This window comes from Elaeis guineensis, chromosome 6 (genome assembly GCF_000442705.2).
Source record: "Elaeis guineensis isolate ETL-2024a chromosome 6, EG11, whole genome shotgun sequence".
NCBI lineage: Eukaryota > Viridiplantae > Streptophyta > Magnoliopsida > Arecales > Arecaceae > Elaeis > Elaeis guineensis.
Genome location: NC_025998.2, coordinates 11,789,568 through 11,808,187, shown reverse-complemented (window position 1 = coordinate 11,808,187; position 18,620 = coordinate 11,789,568). Strand labels below are relative to the sequence as shown.

General features: G+C 48.5%; 1 protein-coding gene across 2 annotated transcripts; it reads left to right on the top strand.

The window, feature by feature from the left end:
• Nucleotides 1-13,425: 13,425 nt before the first annotated feature.
• Nucleotides 13,426-17,777, top strand: LOC105047250 (ras-related protein RABA1f). Of its 2 annotated transcripts, XM_010926087.4 has the most exons (3): nt 13,426-13,873; nt 16,916-17,361; nt 17,623-17,777. In XM_010926087.4, exons 1-2 carry the CDS (start codon nt 13,656-13,658, stop codon nt 17,346-17,348), a joined length of 651 nt encoding a protein of 216 aa, XP_010924389.1. In that variant the 5' UTR covers nt 13,426-13,655; the 3' UTR covers nt 17,349-17,361; nt 17,623-17,777. The 2 variants fall into 2 exon arrangements, with proteins under 2 accessions (XP_010924389.1, XP_073115285.1); XM_073259184.1 differs by having other exon boundaries at nt 16,916-17,777.
• The last annotated feature ends 843 nt before the right edge of the window (nt 17,778-18,620 follow it).

Below are 18,620 nucleotides of genomic sequence, written 5' to 3'. Positions count from 1 at the left end.
CACAACTCGCTCAAAATCCAATATTCTTTAGAAATAAAACCAATTGGAGCCTAAGAAATCCGTCTAATCTCTCTTAAGTGCTCTCCTTTATCACGGATCTCTGAAAATGATAAAGAAATGAAAAGAAAAAGAAAAAAAAAAATCATCTATGTGGAAAAAGATCACATATTTTATATGTATTTCAAAAATAATTAAAATAATAAAATAATTGATTCTATAATCCACTGATCGAAGAACTTCTCATTGTGAAATCTGAATTAGATCTCAATTTTTCTGGACAAATATATATAGAAATCCAAAAAAAAAAAAATCCTATATTAAGAGAGACACTGAGGGGAAGCGGGCCTGCCTCCGAGCTCCCACAGCTAGCGTTGGGAGTAGTCAGAGCAGAGCAAGGCTATGAGGGGGAGAGATAGAGAATAAGAAGGAGAGAGAGAGAGAGCGTACTTGGTGTAGTCAGTCATCTGTCATCTTTTGTTAGTGTTATGGAGGAAGCGGAAGAAAAAATTCAATCAGAATTTAAGAAATCCTTTTAATTTCTTTCAAGTGCTCATTTTTCCCACAGATATCTGAAAAAAATTATGAAATGAAAAGGGAAAAAAAAAATCATCTATGTGGGTAAAGGTCTTATCCTTAAATTTTTTCTGTCTTTCCTCCGTTTTCATTGATTTTTCCTATATTTTTCTTATTTATCCTCTATTTTTTCCGTCCTTAAGTGCCAATCAGATGAGAGGCTTGGAGTGGCGAAATAGAGAAGCTTAGATACTATCGTTTGTTTTTCTTATATTTTTTTTATTTTTTTTTTTTATCTTTTCTATCTTTAGGAGCAGGAGAAGCTAAAATGCTATTTTTTTTTTATCCTCAGGAGTCCCAACTGGGTAAGAGGCTTGAACCGGCCAAACAAGGAAGCTTAGATGATAGCTGGGGTGTTGTGATCGTGCTTCTGCCACATACCACTAAAATTTCACATATCAAATGGAAGTACCATCAACGCAGATGCCTCCATATATATATATATATATATTTATATTAGATTAGAGTTGAAATATAAATATAAATTTAGCAATGTCAAGTCAGGTATAAATATGATGGGCAACAAAGTTGAAAGGAATCGTCAATTCAATTTATTGTCGCCAAAATCCAAAGTTTCGAATTTAGAGAGGTCAAACAACCTCTGGAGTTGAAAAGGTGGCTAGTGAGAGTGGTTGGCCATGGCCGTGCTTAAATGAACAAGTTTGCCTGGCATTAACCCTCCAACCTGAAAGCGGAAAGAAAAAGTCCACTTTACTTGATGGGACGCCTTCCGATGATTAAGAAAAGTGTAGAGAGAACATATCTGCAGGTTAATAGACACTGCTCGTTAACCATTTGCATACTACGCGTGTCAGCTTAACTGCATGGTATTGCAGATTAAGCTGTAGCCATCATCTATTGAAGAAGATTTAAAGGACTTTATGACGTTTTTACTGATAGCCATGTAGTGAGTTGCCATTGGTTGGTTGGATGATATCAACGAGATCAGATTTGAGGCATATCACAATTCAACAAATTCGTTGGACACGAGACACATCCTACATATTATAACAACGTAGTGATATTACATATATCCATTATTCATGGGATTATATTTGTTGGGTATAAAATATCACGGCCGAAGTTCTCAACAGGATTAGCCCTTGCGAGCTCAGCCGGACCCCTACAGGAGCCGGACTACATCGCCAACTTCAACTGAAGAAGGACTCCGCCCGAACTCCCACGGGAGATGGGCTCTGTCCCCGGCTCCAACCTCAAGGAGGACTCCGCCCGGACTCCTACGGGAACCGAGCTCCGACCGCAACATCAACCCCAGGAGGACTCCGCCCGGACTCCTATGAGAGCCGGGCTTCGTCGCCAACGTCAACCGCCAGTAAGATCCGTCCAGACTCCTGCGGGAGCCGGACTCCGCACCTGACTTTAATTGCAGGAGGACTCCGCCCGGACTCCTACGGGAATCGGGCTCCGATCGCAACATCAACTCCAGGGGGACTCCGCCCGGACTCCTACGGGAGCCGGGCTCCGCCCACGACTCCAACCTCAAGAGGGACTCCGCCCGGACTCCTACGGGAGCCGAGCTCCATCGCCAACTTCAACTGCCGGTAAGATCCGCCCGGACTCCTACGGGAGCCGGACTCCGCACCTGACTTTAATTGCAGGAGGACTCCGCCCGGATTCCTACGGGAACCGGCTCCGATCGCAACATCAACTCCAGGGGGACTCCGCCCGGACTCCTACGGGAGCCGGGCTCCGCCCACGACTCCAACCTCAAGACGGACTCCGCCCGGACTCCTACGGGAGCCGAGCTCCATCGCCAACTTCAACTGCCGGTAAGATCCGCCCGGACTCCTACGGGAGCCGGACTCCGCACCTGACTTTAATTGCAGGAGGACTCCGCCCGAACTCCTACGGGAACGGGCTCCGATCGCAACATCAACTCCAGGGGGACTCCGCCCGGACTCCTACGGGAGCCGGGCTCCGCCCATGACTCCAACCTCAAGAGGGACTCCGTCCGGACTCCTACGGGAGCCGAGCTCCATCGCCAACTTCAACTGCCGGTAAGATCCGCCCGGACTCCTACGGGAGCCGGACTCCGCACCTGACTTTAATTGCAGGAGGACTCCGCCCAGACTCCTACGGGAACCGGGCTCCGATCGCAACATCAACTCCAGGGGGACTCCGTCCGGACTCCTACGAGAGCCGGGCTCCGCCCACGACTCCAACCTCAAGAGGGACTCCGCCCGGACTCCTACGGGAGCCGAGCTCCATCGCCAACTTCAACTGCTGGTAAGATCCGCCCGGACTCCTACGAGAGCCGGACTCCGCACCTGACTTAATTGCAGGAGGACTCCGCCCGGACTCCTACGGGAGCCGAGCTCCATCGCCAACTTCAAATGCAGAAGGACTCCGCCCGAACTTCTACGGGAGACGGACTCCGTCCGCCACATCAACTCTGAGAGGACTCCGCCCGGTCTCCTACGGGAGCCGAGTTCCGTCCCCGACACCAACGGCTGCAGACAGACTTCGTCCGGACTCCTGCGGGAGCCGGACTCTGCCCACGACCCCAACTGCAAGTAGACTTCGTCCGGACTTCTACGGGTGTCGGACCTCGCTACCGACTCCAACCAAGCTCCGACCGACAAGTCTGGACCTCCTGGCGGGCCACAATAAGGATAACACTGCTCCACTCCCTGTGGCGGACCCTATGCGACCCCATTACTCCCTGACAGGCTGTATTAACGGCCATGATTCTGCTCCACTCCCTGCGGCGGATCTTGTGCGATTCCACTACCCTAGATGAGTCACGACAGCGGACGCCGCTCCACTCTCTGTAACTGATCCCGCGTGGCAAGCCACGGCAATAGCCACGACCCCACTCCACTACTCTCCGCAATAAATTCCTCCTGACTCTGGGCGGCCCACGACCAGACGGTTACAGGCGTCGCTATCAATCTGTTGCCCTCTCCGTCTATAAAAGGGAAACCCCAGATACGTTATTCCATAAGCTCTCATCTTTCATCTAAAAATTTTGCTAAATTCTCCGTTCGAGCACTCCATTCTTGTTGAGGCAGAGAACTGACTTGAGCGTCGGAGGGTCTTGCCGGAGCAACCCCACCTCCGGTTTAGACTTCCTTTGCAGGTCCCGACGGCGACCGCGACTTCCTCGACTCCAGCTTCTCCGGTGCAAGCGGATTTTTGCACCAACAGGATTGGCGCTAGAGGAAGGACGCTGTGTCTTCGCAATACCCTTGTTCTTAAAGGAGCGCTCAACGGATCCACCTCCGGTCATCTTATCCGGCACCCACTCCTCCTTTCCTCATCTGATGCCTTCTCGCGAGGCATTCGCACAACTACCTCCGGCTATGGTCGCCGACAAGGAGTGGCCGGACGATCGGCCTCTATCGGATTCCGTCAACACCATTTCGGGGGATCCCAGCGGGAGGCAACCAACACGCCGGCTGTATTTCCAAGCGGCAAAAGGTTGAAGAACCCATAACCTTTACCGAAGAAGACACCCAGGGAGTTCAATTCCCTCATAACGACGCAGTCGTAGTTTCCTTGAATATAGCGAATTACGACGTCCGTCGCATTCTTGTCGACAATAGAAGCTCAGCGACATCTTGTTCTACGACGCCTTTTCAAGAATGTCCGCTCTTGGCGGTCATCTGAGGCCGATTTGCTCCCCCCTGATAGGGTTTACCGGTGACGCCGTTCTGACGGAAGGAATGATAGCTTTGACTGTGGCCGCGGGTCAATATCCAAAGCAATCCAGGGCTCTGGTGAATTTCTTGATGGTGAAGGCGCCATCCGCCTACAATGCAATCCTTGGCCGACCCGGCCTCAATGCTCTCCGAGCTGTCGTTTCGACCTACCATTTGAAGTTGAAGTTCCCCACCAACCAGGGGATCGGAGAGGTCCAGGGAGACCAAGCCCTGGCCAGACACTGCTACAACATCGCCTTGCAAAGAAGTGATCAGGCTGACCCCTGTCCCGTCGATGGACTCGATGCTCGCGATGACCTCACCGAAGAAAGGGGCGGCCCAATCGAAGATCTGGTACCAATCCCTTTGAATGATGGGAACGCGGAGCATGTGGCGCTAATTGGCTCCAACCTGGGGGAGGAGGTGCGGACGCGTCTTATTGATTTTCTACGAAGGAATGCGGACGTTTTCGCTTGGGTTCCAGCAGACATGCCGGAGATTGACACGGAAGTCATGGAGCATCATCTGGTTGTCGATCCAAAGCATCGACCGACGAAAGAAAAAATTCAGAGTCATGCCCCGGAGAGGCAGAAGGCGATAGCCGAGGAAGTGGATAAGCTCCTCAAGGCCGGATTCATTAAGGAAGTCAATTATTCTGATTGGATTTCCAATGTTGTTCTGGTCAAAAAAGCAAACGGCAAGTGGAGGATGTGCATAGACTTCAAAAAGCTGAATAAGGCTTGCCCAAAGGACAGCTACCCCCTTCCCAGAATCGACCAACTGGTGGACGCGACCTCAGGCCATGAGCTCCTCACCTTTATGGACGCGTTCTCCGGCTACAATCAAATTAGAATGGCGTCGGAAGACGAAGAGAAGACAGCTTTCATCACTAATCGCGGCCTTTACTGTTATAGGGTCATGCCTTTCGGCCTCAAGAATGCGGGCGCAACCTACCAACGGTTGGTGAACAAAATCTTCAAAAAACAGATCGGCCGAAACATGGAGGTCTATGTAGACGATATGCTCGTAAAAAGCAAGTCTTCCAGAGATCATGTCGCCGACCTCGAGGAGACCTTTGACGCTCTCCGAAAGTATAGAATGAAGCTAAACCCAACTAAATGCGCTTTCGGAGTAACCTCAGGAAAGTTCCTGGGCTTCATGGTATCAGGGCGCGGGATTGAGGCCAATCCAGAGAAAATTTGCGCCATCCAAGAGATGACCGCCTCAAAGTCGATCAAAGAGGTTCAGCGCCTCACAGGGAGGATCGCGGCTCTTAATCGCTTCGTCGCAAGGTCGGCCGAATGGTGCTTGCCCTTCTTTCAAACCCTCAAGTAGCTGAAGAACTTCTGTTGGACCTCTGAGTGCCAACAGACGTTCGAAGAGTTAAGAAGCTACCTTAGCTCACCCCCGCTGTTGGCAAAGCCTGAACCTGGGGAGGAACTATTTTTATACCTAGCGGTCTCTCCCATGGCCCTCGTGGCCGTCCTTGTCAAAGAAGAAGCGATAGTCCAGCGACCAGTCTACTACATTAGCCGCGCGCTGAGGGACGCCGAGACCAGGTACACCAAATTAAAAAAACTGACCTACGCCTTGTTGGTTGCAGCTCGGAGGCTCCGACCCTACTTTCAGGGGCACACCGTAACGCTACTCACCGATCAACCGATCAAGGCGGTTTTGCACCGAGCTGACACCTCCGGAAGAATGGCAAAATGAGCGATCGAGCTCACAGAATTCGACATCAACTACAGATCTAGACCAGCAGTAAAGGTCCAAATACTGGCAGATTTATAGTAGAGTGCACCATCCCAGAGGAAGCCGAACCTGAGCAAAGCAAAGTTGACGACCTGAAGTCTCAACCGAACTCCCCTAACGAAGAGGCCAATCCCTCCGATCGCTTTTGGACCCTCTATGTGGACGGATCTTCCATCATGTCGGGCGCGGGTGCCGGCCTGATCTTGGTCAGTCCGGAGGGAGTCATCGCGGAGTACGCTCTGCGTTTCGAGTTTCCCACAACAAACAATGGAGCGGAATATAAAGCTCTGATCGCAGGACTAAGGATCGCCAGAGAGCTGGGAATAAGTCAGTTCTGGGTGCACAGTGACTCTCAGCTGGTGGTGGGGCAAGTCAGCGGGAGTTACGAAGCGCAGGAGGACAGTATGGCCAGATACCTTGAGAAGGTAAAGGAGCTCACCCCGCCTTCAGCAGCTTCAACATTAGACAGATCCCAAGGTTGGAGAATACCAGAGCCGATCTTCTCTCCAAGCTGGCGACATCGGCTCCGGCTGAATTGTCCAAAGACGTCCTCTTTGAAGTTCTAAAACACCCGAGTACAGAAGAATCGCGGCCCGTAATGGAGATCGACCACGAGCCCAGCTGGGTCGACCCGCTTATAACCTATCTCAGATATGGAGTTCTCCCCCAGGATGCGAAGGAGGCTCGGAAGCTCCGAAATCAAGCCTCCCGGTACATCCTTTATGAGGGCAAATTGTACAGAAGATCATACTCCTTGCCCCTCTTGAAATGTCTCCGGCCCTTGGAAGTTGACTACACCTTGTGGAAAGTACATGAGGGGATTTGCGAAAACCATTTGGGGGCTAGATCTTTATCCCACAAGCTGCTCCGCCAGGGATATTACTGGCCAACGATGTATCGTGATTCGATTGAATATGTCAAAAAGTATGATCGATGCCAGAGATACGCCAACATCCGGAGACAGCCCACCACCGAACTCACACCCTTGAGTGCCCCATGGCCTTTTGCACAATGGGGGATGGATATCCTTGGCCCTTTTTCCATGGCATCTGGGCAAAGAAAGTTCCTCCTCGTAGCGATCGACTGCTTCACCAAATGGGTTGAAGCCAAACCGCTAGCAAAAATCACGGAAGCAAAAGTACAAGATTTCGTCTGGAAATCGATCGTGTGTAGGTTCGGTCTGCCTAGAACCCTAGTCACTGATAATGGACGATAATTTACGGGAGCAAAATTCGCCGAATTCTGTGAAGACCTAAACATCTCCCACAACTTCACATCAGTAGCCCATCCCCAGGCGAACGGCGAAGCTGAGGTGACCAACAGAACCCTTTTAAGGAATTAAGACAAGCTTGAAAAAGCGAAGAGAACTTGGGCGGACGAACTTTATCATGTATTGTGGGCGTATCGAACTACTCAGAGGCTACCTACGGGGGAGACCCCTTTCGCTTTAGCCTTCGATACGGAAGCCATCATCCCCATCGAGCTTAAACTCCCGTTAGCACGAGTTGTGGCATTCGACGAACATCAAAGTTCGCAAGGTCTTAGAGCCAACCTCGACCTACTGGAAGAAAGATGGGAGATAGCTCAGGTTCGGATGGCAGCCTACAGACAGAAGGTTGCTCGATATTACAACGCCCGGGTTAAGAACAAAACCTTTAGAGCAGGAGATTTAGTGCTTCGACGAGCCGCTGTCTCGCAACCTCAGGATCGAAGGAAGCTCGCCCCAAACTGGGAGGGACCGTATGAAGTCAAAGAAGTAGTCCGGTCCGGAACTTATTATCTTAAGGAACTCGGAGGAGCCGACCTCCCGCGACCGTGGAGCTCGGAAAACTTGCGGATGTACTACCAGTAACTTCATTTTAATTGAAAATCACATACCTATATGTCCTTGGACAATGCAAACAAACTGTATCAAAAACAAAAGGGAAACCTCGTCCCGACAAGGTCGAAGGCCCGGTTCCATTTAGACCGGATGGGGGGAGAGGCCTTATAGCGCCCTAATGCGCCCCCACAGCCCTGTTAGGGACAGGAGGAGAACCTCGCCCTAACTTGAGCAAGGTCGAAGGCCCGGTTCCATTTAGACCGGATGGGGAGAGAGGCCTTACAGCGCCCTAATGCGCCCCCACAGTCCTGTTAGGGATAGGAGGAGAACCTCGCCCTAACTTGAGCAAGGTCGAAGGCCCGGTTCCATTTAGACCGGATGGGGGGAGAGGCCTTACAGCGCCCTAATGTGCCCCCACAGCCATGTCAGGAACAGGAGGAGAACCTCGTCCTGACATGAGCAAGGTCGAAGGCCCAGTTCTATTTAGACCGGATGGGGGGAGAGGCCCTACAACGCCCATATGTGCCCCCACAGCCATGTCAGGAACGGGAGGAGAACCTCATCCTGACATGAGCAAAGTCAAAGGCCCGATTCTGTTAGACCGGATGGGGGGAGAGGCCTTACAGCGCCCTAACGCGCCCCCACAATCGGGCCGGGAACGGGAGGAGAACCTCGCCCTAGCTCGAGCAAAGTGGAAGGCCCGGACTCCTACGGGAGCCGGGCTCCGTCCACGACGCCAAGGAAGACTCCACCCGGACTCCTACGGGAGCCGGCTCCGTCCACGACGCCAAGGAAGACTCCGTCCGGCTCCCGTAGACTCCACCCGGACTCCTACGGGAGCCGGGCTCGTCCACAACGCCAAGAAAGATTTTGCCCGGACTCCTACGGGAGTCGGGCTCCGTCCACGACGCCAAGGAAGACTCCGCCCGGACTCCTACGAGAGCCGGGCTCCATCCACGACGCCAAGGAAGACTCCACCCGGACTCCTACAGGAGCCGGGCTCCGTCCACAACGTCAAGGAAGACTCCGCCCGGACTCCTACGGGAGCCGGGCTCCGACCACGATGTCAAGGAAGACTCCACCCGGACTCCTATGGGAGCCGGGCTCCACCCACGACTCCAATCACAGGAGGGTTCCGTCCGGACTCCCACGGGAGCCGAACTTCACCTTGACTTCAGCGGAGAAAAATTTCGAGCGAAAAGGAAAAAGGAAGGCAACGGACCATGACAGCTACGATTGGAAAATGGGCAGCGGTCGAGGTACAAAAAACTCTGTCACCGCAAGGACTGGGGCTCCCATCGGGAGTCCCAGCTTTTGAGGAAGTTTTCGACACAAAATAGGACAACTTACTTAGGGTGACAGAAGCTCGGATCCCCGAATTCAAGCCTTAGGAGGGACCCCAGGCTCGAATGGCCCCAAGCGAGCCTGCAGCCATTGACGGAAAAATGACAACTGGGTATCTTCGAACGGCGTAAAAGTCGAAAAGGAGCTCGGCAGATAACAATCCAACACGAATAAAAGAGGTCGTCGATGACCTTAGGATGACGTGAAAAAGAAAAGAAGAAAAGGAGGAAGAGAGAAGAAAGAAGAATAAAGAAGTTTGACAGACAACTATTCGATGCAAGATGCAGACGAGGTAACAAAATCTCCTTTTCATTTTTCAACCAACAAGGTGTACGTTACAAGACCCGGTGGGCCAGAAAAAAATAATAAATACATCATCGACGACATCGAGAACACAGTTTGGAAAGGATACACCGGAAGCCGCTTCAAGCTGCAAACTTCTCTTCCCATTTCGTGTCCAGTGCGTGTGGCGAGCCTATCGACTTTCACCCCGCCTTGCTTCGCCCCACCTCCGAAGTCCCAACCTCAGGGGGAAAAGGATGGGATAGATTCCTGGGGGCGGTAAGGGCAACGGCAGCGGCGATGAAGACCTGTTTCAAGAAGAACCAGAGTCACCCTGGGGGCAACGGTGGCGCCGGAGATATGCGTCGCCACCGAATACTCCATGGTAGCCACCGTCCAAAACGCTCCGGCAAGGTCGGCATGCACTACTTCCACCGTCCCCGCAACAAGTTTTACTGCCCAACCGTCGACGTCGACAGCTTCTGGTCCCTCGGCCCCGACGGCATCAAGGATCCCGCCACAGCTTGTGACGACAGCTCTGTCCTCTTGACCGATATCATCCCGCTTACTACTCCAAAATTCTCGGGCAGAATACCTTTACCGGCGGTCCCCGTTATTAAACCCATGTTGTTGAAGAAATTCTTCCTTGAGCCCCCTTTGAAACGACGGGGATCCTCAGGGCCACTTGATGACCGGAGAACTCACCGGCCGCTGTTCTCCTCCTCGCCTTCCTCCAAGCCCTAGACATCCCTTCGAGGTGGCCTCCGGGGTGGACATGACGTGGAAACCCCTTAGAGAAGAATCGAGGGGCTGAAGACGACAAGGACCGGTGCGGAGGAAGTGGCTGAATAGCTAGGCTCTCGGACGAAAGAAGGTGCCGTCCTCTCGGCAGGATGAAGCCCCGAAGAAAGGGTAGGGGGTTTAAATAGCCAACGGATCTTAGCGCAGTTATGGCGGCGGGTGTCCCTAGGCCAACTGGTGCATGCCAAGTGTCCGCGTGTCCCACTCGCCACTATCGAGGATTGACTGTTCGCAAATTTCCGTAGCACGACGCTTGGGATCACGTTTCGGCGGGAGTTCCGAAAAGACTCTTCAGATCGCCTTAACCGGAAAAAGGGCTCTGACGTGCGCACATTAAATGCCAACATATCCAAGGGCGGTTATGCGCAGAATTCGAGGGGATAACTTCGGCCATGCCCATCTCTCTGTACTTTCTTCATTCGAAATTCAAACTCGGAAGTAGGGGGACTAGTGTTGGGTATAAAATACCCACGGTCGAAGTTCTCAGCGGGATTAGCCCTTGCGAGCTCAGCCCGGACCCCTACAGGAGCCGGGCTACATCGCCAACTTCAACTGAAGAAGGACTCCGCCCGAACTCCCACGGGAGATGGGCTCTGTCCCCAGCTCCAACCTCAAGGAGGACTCCGCCCGGACTCCTACGGGAACCGGGCTCCGACCGCAACATCAACCCCAGGAGGACTCCGCCCGGACTCCTACGGGAGCCGGGCTTCGTCGCCAACGTCAACCGCCGGTAAGATCCGTCCGGACTCCTGCGGGAGCCGGACTCCGCACCTGACTTTAATTGCAGGAGGACTCCGCCCGAACTCCTACGGGAACTGGGCTCCGATCGCAACATCAACTCCAGGGGGACTCCGCCCGGACTCCTACGGGAGCCGGGCTCCGCCCACGACTCCAACCTCAAGAGGGACTCCGCCCGGACTCCTACGGGAGCCGAGCTCCATCGCCAACTTCAACTGCCGGTAAGATCCGCCCGGACTCCTACGGGAGCCGGACTCCGCACCTGACTTTAATTGCAGGAGGACTCTGCCCGGACTCCTACGGGAACCGGGCTCCGATCGCAACATCAATCCAGGGGGACTCCGCCCGGACTCCTACGGGAGCCGGGCTCCGCCCATGACTCCAACCTCAAGAGGGACTCCGTCCGGACTCCTACGGGAGCCGAGCTCCATCGCCAACTTCAACTGCCGGTAAGATCCCCCGGACTCCTACGGGAGCCGGACTCCGCACCTGACTTTAATTGCAGGAGGACTCCGCCCAGACTCCTACGGGAACCGGGCTCCGATCGCAACATCAACTCCAGGGGGACTCCGTCCGGACTCCTACGGGAGCCGGGCTCCGCCACGACTCCAACCTCAAGAGGGACTCCGCCCGGACTCCTACGGGAGCCGAGCTCCATCGCCAACTTCAACTGCCGGTAAGATCCGCCCGGACTCCGCACCTGACTTAATTGCAGGAGGACTCCGCCCGGACTCCTACGGGAGCCGAGCTCCATCACCAACTTCAACTGCAGAAGGACTCCGCCCGAACTTCTACGGGAGACGGACTCCGTCCGCCACATCAACTCTGAGAGGACTCCGCCCGGTCTCCTACGGGAGCCGAGTTCCGTCCCCGACACCAACGCTGCAGACAGCCGGACTCTGCCCACGACCCCAACTGCAAGTAGACTTCGTCCGGACTTCTACGGGTGCCGGACCTCGCTACCGACTCCAACCAAGCTCCGACCGACAAGTTGGACCCCATGGCGGGCCACAATAACAGATAACACTGCTCCACTCCCTGCGGCGGACCCTACGCGACCCCATTACTCCCTGACAGGCTGTATTAACGGCCATGATTCTGCTCCACTCCCTGCGGTGGATCCTGTGCGATTCCACTACGCCCAGATGAGTCACGACAGCGGACGCCGCTCCACTCCCCGTAACTGATCCCGCGTGGCAAGCCACGGCAATAGCCACGACCCCACTCCACTACTCTCCGCAATAAATTCCTCCTGACTCTGGGCGGCCCACGACCAGACAGTTACAGACGTCGCTATCAATCTGTTGCCCTCTCCGTCTATAAAAGGGAAACCCCAAATATGTTATTCCATAAGCTCTCATCTTTCATCTAAAAACTCTGCTAAATTCTCCGTTCGAGCACTCCATTCTTGTTGAGGCAGAGAACTGACTTAAGCGTCGGAGGGTCTTGCCGGAGCAACCCCACCTCTGGTTTAGACTTCCTTTGCAGGTCCCGGCGGCGACCGCGACTTCCTCGACTCCAGCTTCTCCGGCGCAAGCGGATTTTTGCACCAACAATATTGTTGTACTCGTGTGTGCGCGCGCGCGTACGCCAAAAGATGCATACATCAAGAATATAGAAACTATAAATTTTTTGCACTAAGAAAGTGTTTGGTTGGAATAAATGGGGGTCTGGAATCAGAATCGGAATCGGAATGGGTAACTTCCATTCCAACCGTTTGGTTGAGAGGAGTTCCATTCCGATTTCGATTTCGGAGTAGAATAGAAATAGCTCAATTTATATAGAAATCAATCTCTACTCTCTTTTATTGATTCAAATTTTTATTCTAATTCTGATTTCAATTCTAATTTCGATCACGAACCAAATATTTCAAGAGATTTAGTCATTTTGATTTTGATTTCAAATTATTTTGATTTTTCTTCTTATCCTGATTCCGATCGTAAACACCTCCTGAATTTTATTATGGCACTGAAAAAATATCCATCATATTTTACTTTCCACTTCCCATTTTCTTATGTACCCGTGTGCTACAGCACATCCTTCATTTCTTAACTCCATGCCGAAAAATACTCCTCCGTTAATTAAGTGCTTGGTTGGATGCGTGTTTGCACCGCTGCTTTTAATTTTTCCCGCTTAAAAGTATCAACACTTTTTTTTTTTTTTTGAGAAATAGTTCAAGAGCATAAAAATATCACAAAATTTGCATCCTATATGGTACCAATTAAAAAGAGTATGTTAGAAGCAATGCCAAAGGTAAGTTTCTTTGAAAACCTTTCTAATTCTGAGTTCTATAGAGCCACCACGCAAGGAGTACGTGTTAACGTGCATCGATGCATCCGACGGACCCGATCGCTCAGAAATCAGACGCTAGTATCCTACGAGAGAAGAACCAATAGATACAGGGTTCCCCGCGGACCATCGTAACGAAATCCGTTTCGAGGCACTTTGCGCCCATAGACGGCGAACTGTGACTCCATGAGCGCCTTTTATTTCCATCTCTTTCCTCTCCCTCAAATCTTCGAATCTTCTCTTCCTCTTCCTCTCTCTCGATGCCAAGAATCCTCACGACGCTGACGATCCATTCCTTCTTCTTCTGAGGCAAGCGAAGGGCGGCGGAGGGAGATCGGATCTGCTCGCCGGAAGAAGGCTGCAGCGGCGGCGGCGGCGGCGGTGGTGGAGGAATGGCGTATAGGGCAGACGACGACTACGATTACCTCTTCAAGGTGGTGCTGATCGGGGACTCGGGGGTGGGGAAATCGAACCTGCTGTCGAGGTTTGCGAGGAATGAGTTCAGCCTCGAGTCCAAGTCCACCATCGGCGTCGAGTTCGCTACCCGGAGCATCCACGTCGAAGATAAGGTCATCAAGGCCCAGATTTGGGACACCGCCGGCCAAGAGAGGTCCCATTTTTTACCTCTTTCGATCTCCTCCTGCTTGCTTTTGCTCGATCTAGATTGAATCTCGTCGGATTCGGTGTTAGCTTCTTTGTCCATTCGTATATTTTTTTATAGGTTCGTTTGATTGGTTTTGGATTTTATGGCGTCAGATCGGGCGCGGATGTGGCTTTGTTTGCCAGATCCATTAATTGCTTACTGTTTTCTCGGAATTTTAAGGTGCTGTGGATCGATTCTTGTTTGAATTTCCCTGTTTTTCTTGATATTGATGGTGCTCTGTGTTTGGTTTTCTATCTGTTGGCATTCTCTTGAATAAGTTGCTTCTTACAGAATAACGGAATAGGGAATTAGTTTTGGAATTCTTTCTGCTCAATTCTTTTCCTTTGAGAGACAGGAAAAAAATAGCAATCAGATCTGATATGTTGTCTTGCTTTGAGAATTACGATGGTATAACATGATAGGAGCCTCTCCTTAGATGTGTTTACGTTCTATAGCTGACTTGTGATTGTATCAAGCTTAGATCAACTTAGAGAGAAAAAGTGATAAGGAAAGGTGGAAAAGGGAAAGGGTGTTAATTACTTCAGTATGACCAGCCTCATTGATCATTTCTGAAGAAATTTATCCCAGTTGTAATTCTTTCTATTGTCATTGAACTCAATAACACCCTTAGATGAGGAATGCTTAGCAAAATAAGCAATCTGCCAGTCTCAACGCAATATCTAAAATATACATACATAGTTCTATAGAATCTAAATATTACTCCAGTTATTCTAAAACCAGTACATAGCTTGCTGGGAACGTGGCCCCTCCCTGAATTGACCTTGTCTTCCAGGCTGGATATTCAATATAGTAACCAAGAACTTAACATTGTGCTCAAAGTGATGTGGTGTGATCATTTAGAAGGATTTCTTAGTTATAATTTTAAAACAAAGCAGTTTTCCCTCAAACAAGAAAACTAAAATGATCTAGATGCCGAAATCAAATCAAATCCTAGTTGTTTGCTTGTAATCCCTGTTGTTACATCACATCAACTTGTGTGCAACTTTCAAATAAATGCATTAAAGTTGGCTGACATTGACTTATAACAAGATTTAATATTATGTTGACCTTACAGTATGCTTATGATGAAGGCTTGGTCTCATTTTGACTCTGATAGTGGGAGAACATTCTTTTCTCCAATTGTCATACTTGCCAAATCTCTTTCTTATGTTGCATAGTGTGAAGTATTTTGATTTAATCATTCCTTGCTCGTTCCCTCTTCCATCTTCATCTAGGTTTTAAAAAATATATTAAGATGCATGTATCTTTAGTTGTAATGCATAAAGAAAGAAATGATACATGCACCCAACATCTAATTGTCGAGATAAGATAACTCCATTTAAAAAAAAAGGGAAACATAAAATCTCAGTGTGCTGGAGAAAAAATGAGAAAAAATATACTAGAAAACTTTATTCATGTTAAACTATCATATTTTACAATGTAAAATTTGTTTCGGATTGTTGAAAACTTAAAATCATGCTAATGCTTCTACCTTTTTTATAATAATCAATTAACTAACTCCAATAGCACTCTTTACATGTCTCTCCCTCTCCTTCATTAACTGTTGAACCATAAAATCTTGATGTCTGAGACTGATGAACATCGATACATTGGACATACTCCAAGAAGGAATGACATTTTTAACCTATGACAGATTCCAAAGAGAAGATATATAACATCTGTGACTGGAAAATTTAAGTTAATGTAGTTGGATGATTAAAATGTATCTTTGAGTTCAACCATTAGATTAGCGAAGAAAATGACAGAGGATCTATGAGATATTCCTTAAACTGTTTCATTTGGTGTGGTTATGTTATTTAGTTGATGACGGCATAGAATTGTTAGTTTTATTTGATGCATCATGATTAGTTGTTATTAATTACAAACAATTGTTTCTGAATGCAAATTGGGTGTGTAATTGCAATGCAAACTAGGCTTAAGGGTTTGGCACGACAGGATTGAAACATACAGAAACTAGTCATGTGTTAGAGGTTAGGCACATGTTTTGACCAATCTGTTTTGTCACTTTTCACATTTGAGTTGATTTGTATTCGGGAAATGCTGCAGTATCGAGGTTTCATATGGATAAGAGCTAAGTTTATCTTTTATCATGTATCCTTGAAATACTACACTATTGAGGTCTTATATCGATAAGACCTAAAGTTATCTGTATCATCTTCTATTTTGGCTTCTAGTTCTGTTATTTTCCAAAACCTAATATTGTATTGGATGGATCTTTAAGCAGTTTAGAAAAACTGATTCAACATGATCTTCATAAAAACAGAATTTCAGGCAGTTTATGGAAAGAAGTCACACGGAAGTGTTAAACAATAACAAGGAAATTTATCAGGAAAATAATTTAAATATTTTCCATCCAAGACCATAAGAGTTGGTTTGAAAGCAAAACCTGAAGACCTAATTTTTTATGTGGTAGACCTAGACATGGAAAATGCCCTTGAAGCTTATCTATGAGGCCCACCCAATCAAGAGGAGAATTACCCTAGCAGTTTTCATGATTATCTAATATAAAGGAGTCAGATTTTTCTGTGAAATAATATGAAGCTATGGATCAATGAACATGATATATCATCATTTGAGAAAAAATGGGGATGGCTAGAAAGAAGAATTGCTTAGATTACTTAACAAATGGGTGTTTCAGAATGAAGGGCATGGATGCATACCATGTAAACTTTAGGTTAGCCTCATGTAGCAAAAGCAAATGATCTCCAGATGATTTGCTGAAATTGAATTTTTCTATGGATTGTGTCAAATATGTCCAACACAAATTAATGCTACTTAAGAGATTGATTAAGTTGTGAAGTTCTGAGCCATGTTTCTCTTTATGTAGGAAAATTTACTGGCATTATCTAAATCTTCTTCCATTTACCTTCATTATCAGGCAATCCTCACATTTGTGTAATATATTGCCTTGTTACTACTAAATATTGGCACCGTCTGCCTATATGCAGTTTATTAACAAATTCTTTTCATTTATTCCTGTTGCAATAGATACCGAGCTATCACAAGTGCATATTATCGAGGAGCTGTTGGTGCACTCCTTGTGTATGATGTTACTCGTCATATCACATTTGAGAATGTGGAAAGATGGTTAAAGGAACTTAGGGACCACACAGATTCCAATATTGTAATAATGCTTGTTGGGAACAAAGCTGATCTGCGCCACCTTAGAGCTGTTTCAACCGAAGATGCAAAGGGTTTTGCTGAGAGGGAGAACACCTTCTTCATGGAGACATCTGCTCTGGAGTCAATGAATGTGGAGAATGCCTTCACTGAAGTGCTCACTCAGATCTATCGTGTGGTCAGCAGGAAGGCACTTGAAGTAGGAGATGACCCAGCAGCATTGCCTAAGGGCCAGACCATTAATGTGGGAACCAAGGACGATGTATCTGCTGTAAAGAAAGTTGGTTGCTGCTCAGTTTAGGTCTGCGAACAAGGTAATTGATCTTGTGACCTAGGAAAACTCTGGAGAATTTCACATGCCCCCAGGCCTCTTGGTATGGGGATGTTGTTGGCATGGCACTTAAAAGATGCTTGTCCTCACACACAAATTTTGCTGGTGATTACATGGTTCGATAGGGTTTAAACTTTGCCAGAGATGGCTAGAGATCAGGATTTCATTTTTGTGGTTCGTCATTTTGTTGCATTCAGACTATTGTTTCTCATTTGATGTATTTTATTGCTTTTGATTAATACAGGCTTCTGTTGGATACAGTCATTGGATTCTTGGAATACTCTGTACCCATTAAAAAATTCTTCTGTGGCTAAATGATTGGTTGGTCACTCGGGCTTTTTATCGCCCATTAAACAATTACACATTTCAGATAACTTCAGTTTGGTTTGCTGCTTGCTAGATGTTCTCTTTGAGTTCTGAAGTTGCATAAGCCTGAGAAACTGAAAGTTTGATTCCCCTCCAGCATTACATTTTCCAGGTAAAGCTGATCATGTTATACGGATTTTGGAAGTTTGTTTTTTATATTTTATTTTTCTGCTGCTTTATATTGAGCGATGGGGTAAACTCTGGTTTACTTGGGGGACAATAGATTCATAGATTGAATGTAGTGGGCAGTTTATTGATAAGATTCAGTTGGAAATGATTATTTTGAAGGGTACCGGAACAAGTATTAATCGATCAAACCATTGCAGCTGGAAAATGTCGGATAGAACTGTGGTTTGTTTGTGGAAGACGTTGAAGCGGGAGATAGGAGGCTTGAGACTCTCAAGAAGGCAGCTTTTTCCAAGTTTGGTGAAATATTGAGATATTACCAGAGTTTATCCTTCCCAATTCTGTCCAGCTTTAGCCCCCCTGCTTCGTATAGAGTACTCTTGTTTGGTAATCTAGACTTGTTCTCTCTCTCAATAATTGTTTCTCCCAAGGGCCGGATCCGCTCTCCCCATCCTTTTCCTCCAATCTCAGTTTCTTCCCTTCCCCTCTCTCTCTTCTCCCCGACTCCCCATCCTACTCATCTTTGTTTCTCACCTTTTGTCCAACTCTCTTATTCGCATTGCCCTGTTCCTCTTCCAGTATCATTCCTCATTTTTCTTCCTCTCTCTCTCTCTACTTCCCACTTATTATCACTATTTCTCACCATTCTTGGTTCTATGCATATTAGTTTTGGCCAAATCATCAGTTCTCATCACTACTTCTCACCTTCTATGTATATTAATTCTTGGTTCTATGCAATTGTTACTACCA

Coding starts and splice junctions, on each gene's coding strand:
- LOC105047250 (XM_010926087.4), top strand. CDS start 13,656: ATGGCGTATAGGGCAGACGACGACTACGATTACCTCTTCAAGGTGGTG. Junction 13,874..16,915: donor GACACCGCCGGCCAAGAGAG/GTCCCATTTTTT, acceptor CTGTTGCAATAG/ATACCGAGCTATCACAAGTG.